The sequence below is a fragment of the Heloderma suspectum genome, chromosome 1, assembly GCF_057233095.1.
Source record: "Heloderma suspectum isolate Gila_16-S chromosome 1, 16-S_ref, whole genome shotgun sequence".
Classification (NCBI taxonomy): Eukaryota; Metazoa; Chordata; class Lepidosauria; order Squamata; family Helodermatidae; genus Heloderma; species Heloderma suspectum.
This window is the reverse complement of record NC_139458.1, coordinates 146,315,977-146,330,760: the sequence shown is the minus strand read 5'-3', so window position 1 is coordinate 146,330,760 and position 14,784 is coordinate 146,315,977. Positions and strand designations below refer to the sequence as shown.

The window sequence follows — 14,784 nt, the reverse complement described above, 5'->3', positions numbered from 1 at the left end:
CTGACATAGTTGATAGCAAAATTAGCAGCGGTCCAGAAATTTTGGTTAACCTTTATAACCAGCCAAAATTTGTGGTTATCCCTGACTGCACTGATTCTCTGGCTTGGAGTTTTGTCTCCAGTATCCCAGTAAGCTTTGGAGAAGTTTCACTGTCTCTGAATGGCTCCAAAACCGAGAGCTAGATCAGAGATGAGCCCCCACCCATTCCCCCATTTAATCCACTGGATTAAGAGGCATAGTCATCACTGCTGACTTGGTAGGTACTTTTTTGGACCCCTGCCCTTCATAAATGCAACACTTCATGAGTCCTTCCTACAGTGCATAGCCCAGATATCACAGTACAGGGAAGCACTGGGTCCAAAAAGAGCATGGTCTCTCTCATCTGTCACTTTTGTGCCTAAGCCGAGATTTAATGACAGATCTCCTGAGTCCAAGTCCACCTTACTGTTCCTGGCAGTAATGGCTTTCATGTCAAGGATGCCTTAAGTATGTGCCAAGGAAATTTTAAAACAATTTTACGTTGATAATGTTAATCTTTTTTTGCTTTTCACAAATATCAGAGTAATGGACTGATACTTGATTGATTTGGTACTTGACTGGGTGTCAACATTTTGTAAACGTACGGCCAGGATCAGCCAAGGTTTCAGTTAAGCCATGGACCAGGTTGAAAACTAGAGTATCTGTCCCAAGTGGTGAGGGGAAGGGTCAAATAAGGCTAGGCTAGGATCAGGCCAGTGTGTCAGGAAGTAGGGCCCCCAAAGATCAAGGAAAGATGCATCAGGAGAGTTTGAAGCAAATTACTAACCAGACAAGTTATTGGGTTTGCTGATGGATGCAAGAGAGAACTGAAGATAAACTTGGACATGTCCAATGTCTGGATAGGAGATCATGCAGATATTCCATGTACTCCATTCTAAACTGCTTAGATGAAGGTAAGTGTATTAAATTGAATGAAGCCCAGCATAGCAAGGTGAAACCGTTGGATCCCAAAACTTGATTTGGCATGGTAAAATGTAAGCCTTCAGTTTTCAGCCAGGTGATATTGGAGGAACAAGCCCTGATAAGTGACCCCTTCTTTTCTCTTTCAGCACATTGGGTACATTCGTATTGATGGCTCCACCCCTTCAGCTGAACGTCAGTCTCTTTGCGAAGAGTTTCAGTTCTCCAAGAAGCACTCCGTGGGTGTCCTCTCCCTAACAGCAGCTAATATGGGGCTGACCCTCTCAGCTGCCGATTTGGTTGTGTTTGCAGAGTTGTTCTGGAACCCTGGGGTAAGAAATGAGAGGTGCTTGCCTGACAGTGCGCCTACCAAAAGGAGTGTTTCACAGTGCTTAAGGTAGAATATAGGGTCAGGGTCGGGAGCCTCTTTCAACCCGAGGGCCAAATTCAATTTTGGAGAAGCTCTTGGGGGCCACATTCCAGTGAGGCCCACAATACGCAAAATACCAGCGTATTTCCGCTTAAAGCTCTTCCTGCCAGTAACTAAGCCTTAGGAGAGGAGCTTCAACCTTTTAGAATGGGGGGACAGCGGCACAAAAGCCAGGGAACTCTCAAATGATTGGTGGTTGGTGAAAAGGGGGTGGGGCCGGGGAAGGGGGAATGGACTCCAGGAGGGCTGGATTTGGATCCAGGGCCTGATGTTCCCCACCCTGTATATGGGGGCATTGTGTGGAGAACGTGGGTTCAAAACATGGAGGGATGTATTTAGCATATATATTTGCTAAAATATATTTGCCTCTTTACTTCCTGCATAACCCAGTACTTATAGTCTGTTTAGATTGCTGTTAGTCATCTAGCAGGATGGCTTTGCAGCTATGGTTGCTGGAACACAAGAAAACAAGTGTGCTTCTGGAGATGCTGCTTATGTTTTGTGCATAGTGTTTTTAGTGCCACTGCTGACCACACAGCTCCCGATGTCAGGGTGGACACTGAGCCCATAGAATCCCAGAGTAGTTCTGATTCTGAGGAAGAGCAGTCGCTCCTGGGAGAGGAGCGCGCTCCTCTTTCCCAGGGCCAACAGCTGACGGAGATTCCTCCCACCAACATTCCTAGCTTAGATAGCAGTCCAGGGAGTAACAGAGAGCAGATAGCAAACTTGGTGGACGCGCGACGCCGACGCAGAGAGCGGCGCCAGATGGAGGGCGCAGAAAGGAGGCGGAGTGCCCGGTTGGCGCGCAAACAACGGCTGTGCCCAGAGGATCCAAGGGAAAAGGGGAGGGACTCTCCCTAGTCCTTAAGTTCAGGGGTCTGCCAATAATTCCCGTTCAAACGGGGACCAACTGTTCCAACTTAGGGCATAGGTTCGGTGCTGCTCAGATCTAGTTGCAAACGGTATAGTGGTTAAGTTGTAAAAGAAGAATAAAGCTTTGAAAAGAATCCCTTTGTCTGTGTCTGGACTTGGCTACTGGATTAGACTGAGAAAGACCTCCAAGGAGCCCTTGACACCCACAACAAATGAATGTTATTTTGGATTTTGCTTCAGGCGAGGTCTTGCTTGAAGTGCTACCAGGTTTCTTGAATTGGCTCTTGCTGAATTGAAGTAAGCTCTTTGCGTCCAGTGTTTGCAAGTTGCTCGGTCAACCGTTCCTCAGTTTCAGGTGGGACTGCAGGTTTTTACATGGCCATTGTTTCCTTTGGGGCAGTGCGCAATGGCTCGCTTGGCCCACCATCTCGAGGAGGGACTCCTCCAGGTACCAGCAGAGCTGGGCACCTCCTTAGCGTGTTGTCCCAATTGGGGTGCTGTGTGGCTTTTGAAGGGAATCCCCATTGTTACCTATGGTCAATGATTGGAGATAACAATGGGGTTTCCTCTCCCCACAGTGAGAGGATAGGGTGTGGGAGGGAAATCTTCATGGGCTGGAGGAGCGGGGGAGGGGGCTCCTTTAAACTGTCACTCCTATTTGTAATGTGTCAAGTCCTCTACAACCTCTAATGGGCAAAATCCAGCAAAATACCCATTGCAACTAAATCTCGTTCAGTTGGGTTTAGTCATGACTAACTTTTTCTGGATTATGCCCATTGTCTTTTATTTCACTACTTTATGAGGTAGGTTCCTGTTGTTCCTGTTCTAAAGATGGGTATTTGAGAGTTAGCCACACATGGATCTGTGCAAGAGGCAGGACTTGAACCCTGGTCTCCCAGGGAAAGGTACAACAGCCCCACCCCTAGTTTCCCCCCTCAAAATGAAGATGGTGAAAGTCTGGTAGGTTTTTCTCTTCTTTCAGCGCATGGTTATGAAAGCAATTTTAAACCTTAAGTTCTCGATTGGTTTATATTGGAGTGCTTTTGTGTCACAAACAGAGTTTAGCAGAACCCTTGTACACTTCAAAACGTGCACCCCTTTCGCCAAGCTGGGCTCCCGATTGTGGGAGCTTTGTAAGTGAGTTCAGCTGCATGCACTTAAATTCTTTTCCGATCTTTGTGCTGGGTGTGCAAAGATCTATGATGTAGCCAGGGACACAGGGATGCTTGGGGGCAGGTGGGTGTGCACACACATATCTCATCCCCACTTTAGCTGTTGTGTTGCAAGCAAATGACAGCATAGGGCTAATGAGTCCCCCTGATGATGAAAAAGAACTATGTGAAGTGACCAACAAACTTATTTCAAGTGGTTTTGTGAATGCTCACTTGCTCTCTGAGCCTCAGTTTCCTCTTTGTAAAATGAGAATGTGGTACTTTTTTTCCGATTCTCTTGATTTTAATAAATTTTGTCAGCAACTTGGCAAGGAAGGGCCATCAGCCCTGTTTGGGATTGTAGCAGCAGTAATTACGCCCCCTCCCTATGTTTTTATCCTCATTCGTATATTCGTTTTTTAAATGCAGGTTTTGATCCAAGCAGAAGATCGGGCACACCGAATTGGACAAACCAGTTCTGTGAATATCCACTACTTGGTAGCAAAAGGCACAGCTGATGATTACTTATGGTAGGAACTAGAAAGGGTTTCATCACTCCGTATGGTTTCCAAGCTGTGATTTTGATCCTGAGAGAATGAAGACCACCCAACTTCCTATTCCATGGGTGGTGAGCAGCCAGATGTCATGTCAGCACTGCTTCCTGACCTTCTCCATGCTGCCCCCTAGCCCATTCCCATATCCTTTCCCCACCACGGTATCAATCATGATAAAAGTGTCTGGATTCAAGGAATGCTTCAATCAGAAGCAGTTCTGGAACATCAGCATCTATCCACACTCTCTCTCAGAAATGTCATCATAATGCGTGATAACCTTGCTTTTTCCTTGGTTTTCAGTTTGCAGAATTGTGCAAGGATTCAGTTTGCAGAAATTTAAGCTGCCTCAGGTAGTTCCTGATTCAGATCTTGCAAAGTGCCCAATGGCTTTTTGGGTGGAAAATCTAAGTGCTGGGATCAAATCCACCCATGGTTAGCTGGAATCCCTCTTCTGCAATTTCTCTTACACTTCTTCAGCATTCTATAGGGAAGGGCCGTAGCTCAGTGGCAGAGCACCTGCTTTGCATGCAGAAGGTCCCAGGTTCAATCCTCAGCAGCTCCCGGTAGGGCTGGGAACAACTCCTGTCTGAAACCCCGAAGAGCTGCTGCCGGCGTATCGACTATACTGGACTTGATGGTCTGACTCAGTATAAGGCAGCTTCCTATGTTCACATTAATGACGAAAAGGAAGGTAGGATGCAGCCAGGAACACATATAGACTTGAGGGAAGTGACTTACCTGGCTCTGCGTTGTTGTTTTTGCTTGGGGGTGGGGGTTCACAGTTAGTGCGGCAGACATTTCTACCAGAAGTTTTATTCCCTTCTCTAGAGCCCCGAATATCAGCTTTACAAATAATTACATCCTTGCCTCACAAGGAACAAGGAGCTGGCATATCGCCCACACATGAAAGAAAGCTAATGACAGTCATTTCCCCTTTTTACTTGTAAATCGCCATCCATGAAATAGCTAGCACAAGAGTGGGAGAAAATGCGCTGGGGGCGGTGGTAGTGGCGGCACTGTTTCATTCTGCTGTCTTTTTCTGTACAGCTGTGTTAGCGTTTGGGGCACTTGGTTAGCGGAAGCCTTGTTTTGCACCCTGGTGTGCGCTGTCTTCTGTTGCAGAACAGAACAGAATTCCTTATTCCAAATAAGGAATGTGATTCTGTTTATTTTGAGGCTCGTTTGCATGACCACATTTATTGTAAAGTAACTGCAGCCGCCACAGATTAACTGTGGCAGAGTGTTTTACAATGTCTGTGTCATGCTCATCCATGGGAACAAGCTTATCAAGTGGCAAGCTTGCGATCAGATCCCACTTTGGCTGATAATGCCAGGGGGTCATTTGATAATGAAGCCCAAAGTGGTGTCACCATCTTAACAATACTCATGGTATTTATTTATTTTAAAGAATTGTACACCACTTTTCAAGACTAAAACGTCTCAAAGCATCTCATACAAATTATTTTTAAACAAAATAGTAGAACAAAACATCACTATCTAGCTTTAAAACCAGCAATCTTTTAAAAATTTCAAAACCTAACAACTGAAGGAGCGGTGCAATCACAACCAGCATTACCTCATAAATTATTCTAAGCGCAATTAAAATAGGAGACATAATAAACAATCTAATTTCCTATCCAAAGATGTTTTGGATAGGAAGCAAGCAAAGGTCTTTAGGCCCTTTTTAAAAGAGAAGAGGGAGGGGGCCAATCATATCTCTCCACATTTGTACTGAAAAGGTCATCTCACGTTTCTGCTTCCTTGCGTGTTGCTGCTGGTGGGTTCACAAATCTGGCCTCCGTGGCCAATCTCAAGACCCGGGCAGACTAATATAGGTACAGGCAGTCCTTCAAATAGCCTGGTCCCAAACCATTTACGGCTTTAAAAGTCAAAACCAGAACTTTTCTTTCTATGAATGTTTTAATGTTTCCTTCTCTGTTCCTAGCACTATCAACTATCTCACGCTGTGCATGTTTGTTTAAATTTGTATCCCACCTTTCCACCAAATGGTGCTCATGGCAGCATGTTAAAAACTGCAGACATGCACATTGCATATTTTCTGATAATGTTGTCTGTTCTCCCTCTCTTTAATCTGAAAACTTTTCAGGCTCTCTTATCAAATGACAGGTTGACTTGCATGGGCTATAGATCCTACGGTGGACTAAGCAGAATGCTTGTTTTACTTGCATTCTGAACAGCCTCCCCTGTCCCCCCTCATGGTGCACTGAGGCTGAGTAGAATCCAAGCAAAGATTGTTTTTTCTCACTGTAACTCTTCCCATTGGTCGTGGTCTTTGTCCTTTGGCACATCACCTGCCACTGATGGCCCCCAGGATCTTCCAACTGTGCATGCAGATCCAAACTGTCTTTCCAGGGTGGGATTTTTTTTTGCCTTTTTAAGTGGTGTTTTGTCTTTAAAAGAAGATTTCGCTTAAGGGCCCTCTTCTCTCTCACCCCACAGCCCAGGGTGACCCTCTCCTACTGCTTCCCTAAGCTCATTTTGGTCCTCGTCATATCCACATATGAGAAATACAGGGGGAATTATAGTTTTCAGGGGGGTTAGGGATCTCTACAGCTACAGTCATACAGTGAGTTACTGAATGTGGCAGTTTTCCCAGAACACTTGGAATTTTTGAAAGGTGCAAGTTTCTAGTCTGATAGTTATGGGGGCGGGAGGAGAAGAGAAATGTGAGGGCACTTCCTGCATAACAAAGTTTTGAAACCACAGAGGCTAGGGATGTGTTTCTATGAGCTGCACAAATGTTTCTCCGTTTTCTTTCTTAATATCGCTATCACACCTTGGTGTTTCCTTTCATTCTCCACTTCCAAGTATAATATCCCAAATTCATGGAGAGGGATTGGGGTGGGTGGAGGAAAAGAATTTCAAATGAGGAGCTTAAGTCCTACATGCATAGAAATCTAGAAAGACTATATGTGTGTAACTAGTGTTGAAGTTAGTGGGGTGGAGGGAGCATGTATCAAGGACTAATGGCAAAAACCCTTATCTGCATGATCTGTGACCATCACTTATCAGGTTAGGAGCAGCTATCAGCCACATGATGCCCTGAGTCTACTGGGTTATAATTCAGAACTTTAAACAAGACAAATGCTTATTTGGAAGACTGTTTTGGTAATTGTAATGCCCATATCCTCCACTAGGCCTATGATTCAAGAGAAGATCAGAGTATTAGGTGAGGCTGGCCTGTCTGAAGCCAAGTTCTCTGAGACGGCTGAAGCCACAGATTACTACTGCTACAAGGTAAGTACCTGGAAAACAACTTTTGTCCCATTGAGCATTAATGTAAATCCTGGAGGCACTTAATTTCTCTCTTGTGTTGTTCTCAATGTGTGTGGCGCTTCGTGTAATAAAAAGAGAAAGAAGATGGGGACATCTGTACTTGCCTAGAGGAGGGAGATAGATATATGTAAGGCTGACAAGTTATGATGGCAAAGGAGCACAATTAAACCGTTTTAATTTCAGGAATAGCCAAAATCACATTGAGTACATTTCAGGTGAAGCCTATCCCAGATGCTCACTCTCTCCTAGGCCGACTGTACAGGGATCATTAGTTTGCCCAAACAGCAAGTGCTCCTTCTACCTGTGAATTGCTCTTTCCCCCAGGAGTCTGACCACTAACTGTAGTTGCTGGGAAACGGCAACTGTTCTGGCCCCTGCAAGCTTGACATATGTGCAGTTTCCTTTTGGGAACAGTGCCTGTGCTTGGGTCAAAGGCACCTATTGGATAGTGTAATTGCAATGACTTCAATGGAGAAGCTCTAAGATAGTCTGCCTGCTATTTCAGTGTACCCCCTTTCTCTTCTCCACTCATACAGCAAGGGGAGGAAGACTTCTTGAAGGCTCTTTTCACCTTTCTCTCTTCCTCTGTATGACTCTCACGGGAATATTCTTAGTTAGTTTAGTTATTACATTTCTATCCCACCTTTTTTCCTCCTTAAGGAACCCAAGGCGGTGTACATAATCCTCCTCCCCCTCTCCATTTTATCCTCGCAACAACCACCCTGTGAGGTGGGTTGGGCTGAGAGTCTGTGACTGGCCCAAAGTCACCCAGTGAGCTTCTGTGGCCGAGTGGGGACTAGAACCCGGATCTCCCGACTCTCGCCACTACGCCACACTGGCTCTGGTTAAGAATTCTTAACCAATTCTCTGTTGATTAGCAGAGCTGTTTTGTCTACTTGCTCCTTCATAGTTTGCCAAAGATTCCCCTTTTAATTTCATAGCAGGACCCAAAGCAGCAGACCATCTTAAACCTGTTCCAGAGGACCTTCTCAGAGGATGCAGATGACATTGATGAAGCCCTGCTTGTGGAAGCAGTGGATGCCTGTGAAGATTCTGGAGAACAAGCTCCATCGGGTGAAGCAGAAGGAAACCTCTTCCCATCAAGCCCATGCAAGAAACGGCGTATTGATGACTTTTTTTGCAGACAGTAATGTAGACAATTATGCTTGCTTTTTTATTATTTAAGATATTATTAAGGGGGGAAAATCAGTGTGTTTGGTAAATAATTTGGTTGTTCAAATAAACGTAGTAACTACTTTTGAAATGGGTTTTTTGAATCTTGCACATATGATAACATGAGTATCAAAAGGAATCTCTGACCCTAACCTGTTATTACACATGTAGCCCAACCCTATGCATCTTTTCTCAGAAGTAGTTTAACTGAGTTTAATGGGACTTGTTCCCAGGTAAATCTGCAGCCCAATTTGCATTTTAGCTACTATACTAATTTTGTGTAATATGTTAACTGCTGAAAGATGGAGCTCTAAATATAAGAGTTCCAAAAAGTGCAGTTTTTCTACCAATGTATGGCTTTGAAGCAAAGGTTTTCCCCATGTGGGCCAGAGGTTCAGACATGAAGGGAGTTTCTGATGATGGAAACTGGAATTCAGTCAGTGCAGTATCCAAATATCACTGCGTCGGTCAAAGAATTTCATATTAAAAAGAAGTTATTTTTTTATCTGCTTTGGTGTTAGATCCCATGAGAGAGACAGCCACTCAAAAATATTTATTTAGCTGTTTCAAGTTAACAGTGGGTTCATCAATAAGATGAAAACAACAACAGATTCAATAGGAGGAAAAGCACATCTCAGTTAATATTTATTAAGCCATCTAGTAGGATAGCAGATATTATTGTTACTTACATTTATTTCTATACTGTCCAATAGCTGAAGCTCTCTGGGTGGTTCACAACAATTCATAAAAATTGTTAAATAAATAAATTAAAAAAACTACAACATTATAAAACAACATAAGAAAATGTGGTCTTAATTTTTTTTTTTTTGCACTGGTATTGATTCTTCATAGACATCCAAGAAAAGAAGAGTGTAATCATATGCATGAAGTATAGGATTGAAGTAAGTCTGTTGTGTCCAGTAGGACTTACTTCCAGGTAATTGTGTATAAGATTGCAGCTTAAGGCCACAATCTTATGTGAATGTACTTAGAACTAAATAGCAGTGAACTCACTAGGGCTTGCTTCTGAGTATACATGCATAGGAAAAGGCTGTAAATTAATCTGGAAATCATAACTTTGTTAATCTGATGCAGATTTGGATCTATGGTTGGTACTTGTACATTCAACAATAGCTATACCGGTGCTATATATAATATTTTTGTGTCTGTTGCAACTGGACGTTTTAAGCACATTGGCTCAGGGGCAACCTGCAATCTAGAAAAGTAGTAGACACTTCTGCGAGAGAAGCCCCCAAACAGCTTTTCCTAGGTTTTGGCTATAAAATCCAGATTTGTTCACATTTCTTGTTTGCCCATTATCCATAGATAATGTGTACTACAGCAATACACTTTACGTGGGCTGCCTCTGAACGCAGTTCAGAAACTTCAGTTGGTGCAAAATGCAACTGCCCAAATGCTGGTGTAGGGAGTTAGAAAGTCTGAACATGTAACACCACTTTTGTGCCTGTTGCACTGACTGCTAGTATGTTTCAGGGCCCAATTCAAAATGCTGCTGTTCCTTTGAGACCCTAAATGGTTTGGGACTGGGTTACTATAATGGTTTGGGACCAAGTTCCTGCCTTCACCTGTCTTTGTCCATAATTTAAGATCTGCGTTGAAGGTCCTGCTTGTGTGTCTGCTGGTATGATTGGTTAGGTTGGCAAGAACAAGAGATGGGGCCTTTGGCCTCACAGTTATGGAAGTCCCTTCCAGTTGAAATTTGCTTGGTACAGGCCTGGTACAAACCTTTAAGAGAGCCTTAAAGACATATCTTTTAACTGTTACTGTTCCTTCAGAGAACTTATGTCTGCATTAGTGGAGTGCTTGGTGTGAAAGCTTGGAAGACATTATGTCCCAGTATCTTGTGTGACTTGGTGCTGTCAGTTTAAGAAGCAGAGCCTGACACCCAGAGTAAAGGCAAGTCCTAAGGGTCCTTCTCCAGCTGAAATGGGCAAAGAGACCAAAAAGGTGTGAGATCATTAGCATCTAGTCACGTATCCAGGACAGGAATTCAGCGACATGATTCAATCAAACGTTCTGAACAGATTAAAAACAGTAAGTGGGGATTAGGTATGAATACACCCCGGCAAAGAGTCACAGACCTCTGACGTGTTGCATAATTAGTGCAGAGGTTCCCCACTCTTAAGTAGAGCTGTGCACTGCTTCGGCCCAAACCCCAAATCAAAGTGGGCTGCTTCAGGTCACTTTGGACCCCTTCCGAGGCGAAGCAGGGGGGCATGAAGCGACCCAGAGCGGGTCGGGGGCTCTCTGAAGCACTCGGTGCGCTTTGGAGCTTCGGCACCCCCAGCCCAGCCCCTTGGGCCCACCTGTGATGGTGCCTCCAGGTCCTTACCTGAGCTGCCGTCTCTGCCGCCTTCTCCTCCATCGCCTTTGCTGCGCTGCTGCTGGGACACTGCCACCGCTGCTGCAGACTCCTCGCTGCCACCACCACCTCCCCCAGTGCTGCCTGCCGTTGCCAGCTCCTGAGGCCTGGATGCGCCCGAGCTGAATTGGGCCCACCTTGGAAGCCACAAGCGGCTTCCAAGTTGGATCGGGGGGTCCCTGCACAGCCCTACCCTTAAGCACTGCAATCTCAGAGAAATACTGTCTGGATTAGATTTAGCTAATCCTGAGTCCTCCCTGTTGAGACACCTGTCTGCTCTGACCAAAGTAATCTCCCCCCCCCCTTAATCTGTTTGGACTAGGTCAGACCCAGATTTTGTCAAAAACCCTATAAGAAACTAGGGCCGCCAAACTTGGTGTTCTTGGCCTACCCCAAGGTCTCGTACCAAACACCCTTGGTTTGTGGCACGCTTTGTTGTTCCGTGGTCTCCCAGAGGTTTGGTATCCCACTCTTTTGCTTGTGATAAGCCCAGTGTCCTGGTTGTGTCTGTTGGCTCCCTGCCTCACACAAACCACTACAAACCCCTTCTTTTCTCTTGAATCTGTAGCTCTATCCCCAATTTCTCTCTCTCTCTCTCCCCCCCCCGCCCCCGTAAGCTTTAGAACCCAGATTTGCCTAGCCCCAACTTCTTCTGCTCCCCTGGAACTAGTCCAGCCCATCTGAGTCCAGATTCACTGCACATGCCTGCAGCCTAGCCTTCCATGCACAGTAGCCCTCAGTTCAGACCCAGAGCAGAATCTTGAGCTAATTTCCCCACCATGTGTACTCTGCACATGGATGCCCAAAGAATTTTGTTTTCTGTCTTGTACGCTTGAGTTCATTTGTAGTATATAAACTGATTAATTCCATCCTGAAGTTCTTATACGTGCCTGTTACCAGCCAGCCAATTCCCAAAAGTAATTGTACATTTTGGATTCTTTTGTGTTCAATAAAAATGCCTTTTGGAAGAGGTGTGTGTGTGCATGTGCATCATTTGGACAAATCTGCCAAGACATGTTGCAACCAACATAAAAAGGTCCCTTAGTCATGTACCTCTGAATATGATCCAAAGCAGTTTTTCTCATAGAATCATAGAATAGTAGGGTTGGAAGGGGCCTATAAGACCATTGAGTCCAACCCCATACACCTATTTACTTTATCTGCTGTGTTCTTACATGATCTACCTAGTGTACCATTGTTTCACTCTTTTTTGTGTACGTTGCTTCATCAGGGCTTGGCCCTAAAAAATGGCTTATAAATATCTTAGGTTTTATCAAATGGAGTTATTCTGCTGGCAGAAGGGAGACCGGAGGAGATTTGGGGGGTGTAGAGGGGAGGCAAGGATGAAGAAGTCCCATAGGACAAGCAGACTTCTGCTCTCGTGGTGTTGGTTCCAAGCCCATGAATAAAAAATACATTAATAATCTAGAAATGCAGGATGAGGAGAGAAATCTGTGTTTTGGCTGCTCCATCGGAGCCATATTAGAACTGCATTGTGTTCAGTGTATGAACCTCTACACTTTAAAACCCTTGTATTGTTTACTTTACCCTTTTTCATTATTGGGGTATCTACAGCAGTCTTTGGTTTCTATTATGGTAAAGCCTCTTTGCTAACTCAGCAGCTTTAGCTGCTTTCTCTTTTATTGCTTGTCTGGCTAGGAAATCAAGAATCTGCATTCTGTGGCTATACTTCGTCCCATAAAATCTGCACTGATACAGATGCGTTTTGCTACTTGAATCTTTGCTGTAACTCTGCATTTAATACCTCTTCACAGGATTTCTCAGGAGATGAAATGCTCCTCAAGCAGCACATAAATTCTGTGAGTTTAGAGGCTTTCAACAAGTATGTTCTCATGGGACAGATTTAAATAATTAATCAAGAAACAGCTAAAAAGAACCATGGGATGCCTTTTTGTGGTCAGGACTGCTATATATGAGAAGAAGAAATTCTGAAAGATGATTAGATTTTCTGTATGTGTACATACAGTGGCAGCCAAAAAGGATGTATCAGAGATAGGCAACCTTTTTGGGCCATGGGCCCATTTGGCAATTTGAGAAACTGTTGTGGGCGCCAAGTCAAAATGGCTGCCATGGGAAGCGTGGCAAAGGACAAGTAACTTGCCCCAAAGACTGAGTACATGGCAGGGGTGAGGTCTGAGTCCCAACACACTAAATTCCTTTGAATCCAGAGTCTTCAGCACCAGCAGAACTCTATTTCACAGCAATCCCAGCTGCCAGTAAGAAAATGTATTATTTTTTTTAGATGGTAGGACACTTTGGTAGGCACTGAGAAAGGTGTCCAGGGGTACATTGATGCCTGTGGGCACCACATTGCCTACCCCTAGCTTAGAGAGCAATCCTATGTAGTTAGATGGCTGCCTCTGAACTTGGAGGTGACTGCCTATTCAATGCACAGTGGGAGAAACGCAGAGGGGAATCGTCTTCTCCACACTCCAGCCACCCTGCATTCGCGGCTAGACGGCAATTTCAGCTGTCTAGCCGTGGGACATTGGAGCGTGGGGAGGGAAGGCCAGATGACACATAAGAAGTGTCGTATCAGCACTTCTGCACTCCCTGCCCCCAGGAAACCCCCTTTTGCCCCGCTCCACGCTTCTGTTATGAGTGCAGAGTGGGGGGATGATCCATGCCGCCTACGAGGCAGTGGGGGAGGGGATGGGGAGGCGGTTCTCTGGGAACCGACCTTGGAGAGCGGGCTCCGAGATTGGTTCCCCGGAACCGACCGATCAAATGTCGGTATAGCTGCTGTCTAGCGGCCATAGGATTGCGCCCTTAAATTTAAATATAGCATAAATTTAAAAACCCTACATAGTCTTTAGACCTCAATATTTTAAGGACTTCCTTCTCTTGAATGAGCCTACCTACTTGCAGGCAGTCTTCTGAGGCCCTGCTCCCTATCTCCCTGCCATTTGATGCACAGCGGCTAGCTATGGAGGCAAGACTTTTATGATGGTGCCCAAATGGTGGAACTGCCTTCCAATTGAGACTTGCCTTGCTCTCTCATTCATAGTTTCAAAACTGTAATGGAAGGCATTTGGGATTATAACAGCTGCTTAAATGTTCCCTTGCCCTGTTCCGCCCTGTTGTACTTCTTTACTACGGCTGATTTTGTGAACTTGTGTATATGATGGCATTTTTCCCCATCTTATACAATTCTGCCAACCTAGCAGTTCGAAAGCAAGAAATTGCAAGTAGATAAATAGGTACCGCTTCGGCGGGAAAGGTAACAGTGTTCCGTGCACCTCGGTGTTCAGTCATGCCAGCCACATGACCACGGAAGCGTCTTCGGACAGCGCTGGCTCTTCAGCTTAGAAATGGAGATGAGCACCACACTTTAGAGTTGGACATGACTGGTTGGGGACACCTTTACCTTTTTATACAAATTTAAAAGCAATCCGCAACAATAAACCATTTTAAATCAAACAATGATTGGGAAAAGCAAAATTAAAAGCAAATAAACACTGTTTGCCAGAGGGAGCAAAGGAAAATGACAGATGCTAAACCAAAGGTTACGTGCAACAAAAGACAAAAAAGGTGCAAGATAGATCACCTTAGCTAGGAACTTCCTCATTCTGAGTGTTCACTGAAAAGTAAAGGCCCTTTATCATTTTCCTACCAACTGCACTTCAGAATGGTGGGAGATCAGAAAGGGCTTCTCTAGCTGACCCCTGGACAGGCAGGATAGTTTGGGAGGACATTATCCTTATAAGTATCTGAAATGTTTTAAAGGGGAGAACCAGCACTTTGAATTGTGCCTGGAAATGGACTGGCAGCCAGTGAATGGAACTGGACTATCAGTACATGCTCCATAAAACCGACGCCAGTAAGCACTTTCGCAGGTGTCTTTTGTGCCAGTTGAAGTTTCTAAATATTAGTTGACGGTAGCCTCACATAGAATTTGTACAGCGATCCAGTCTTGACGTAACAAAGCTATGACCAGGTTTGCCTTTCCCAGAAAGGCGCGCA

At 44.8% G+C, this 14,784-nt stretch overlaps 1 protein-coding gene across 5 annotated transcripts in view; it reads left to right on the top strand.

Annotated features, from left to right (window-relative positions):
- SMARCAL1 (SNF2 related chromatin remodeling annealing helicase 1) overlaps nucleotides 1-11,772 on the top strand; it is a 46,612-nt gene extending 34,840 nt beyond the window's left edge. For 3 of the 5 annotated variants that reach the window (XM_084806465.1, XM_084806432.1, XM_084806443.1), the window contains 4 exons: nucleotides 1,089-1,271; nucleotides 3,823-3,923; nucleotides 7,106-7,205; nucleotides 8,186-11,772. In XM_084806465.1, the coding sequence (XP_084662591.1) occupies nucleotides 1,089-1,271; nucleotides 3,823-3,923; nucleotides 7,106-7,205; nucleotides 8,186-8,395 (594 nt within the window). In that variant the 3' untranslated portion in view covers nucleotides 8,396-11,772. The remainder of the gene's footprint in view (nucleotides 1-1,088; nucleotides 1,272-3,822; nucleotides 3,924-7,105; nucleotides 7,206-8,185) is intronic. The other 2 variants (XM_084806474.1, XM_084806454.1) reach the window with 1 other exon arrangement.
- The last annotated feature ends 3,012 nt before the right edge of the window (nucleotides 11,773-14,784 follow it).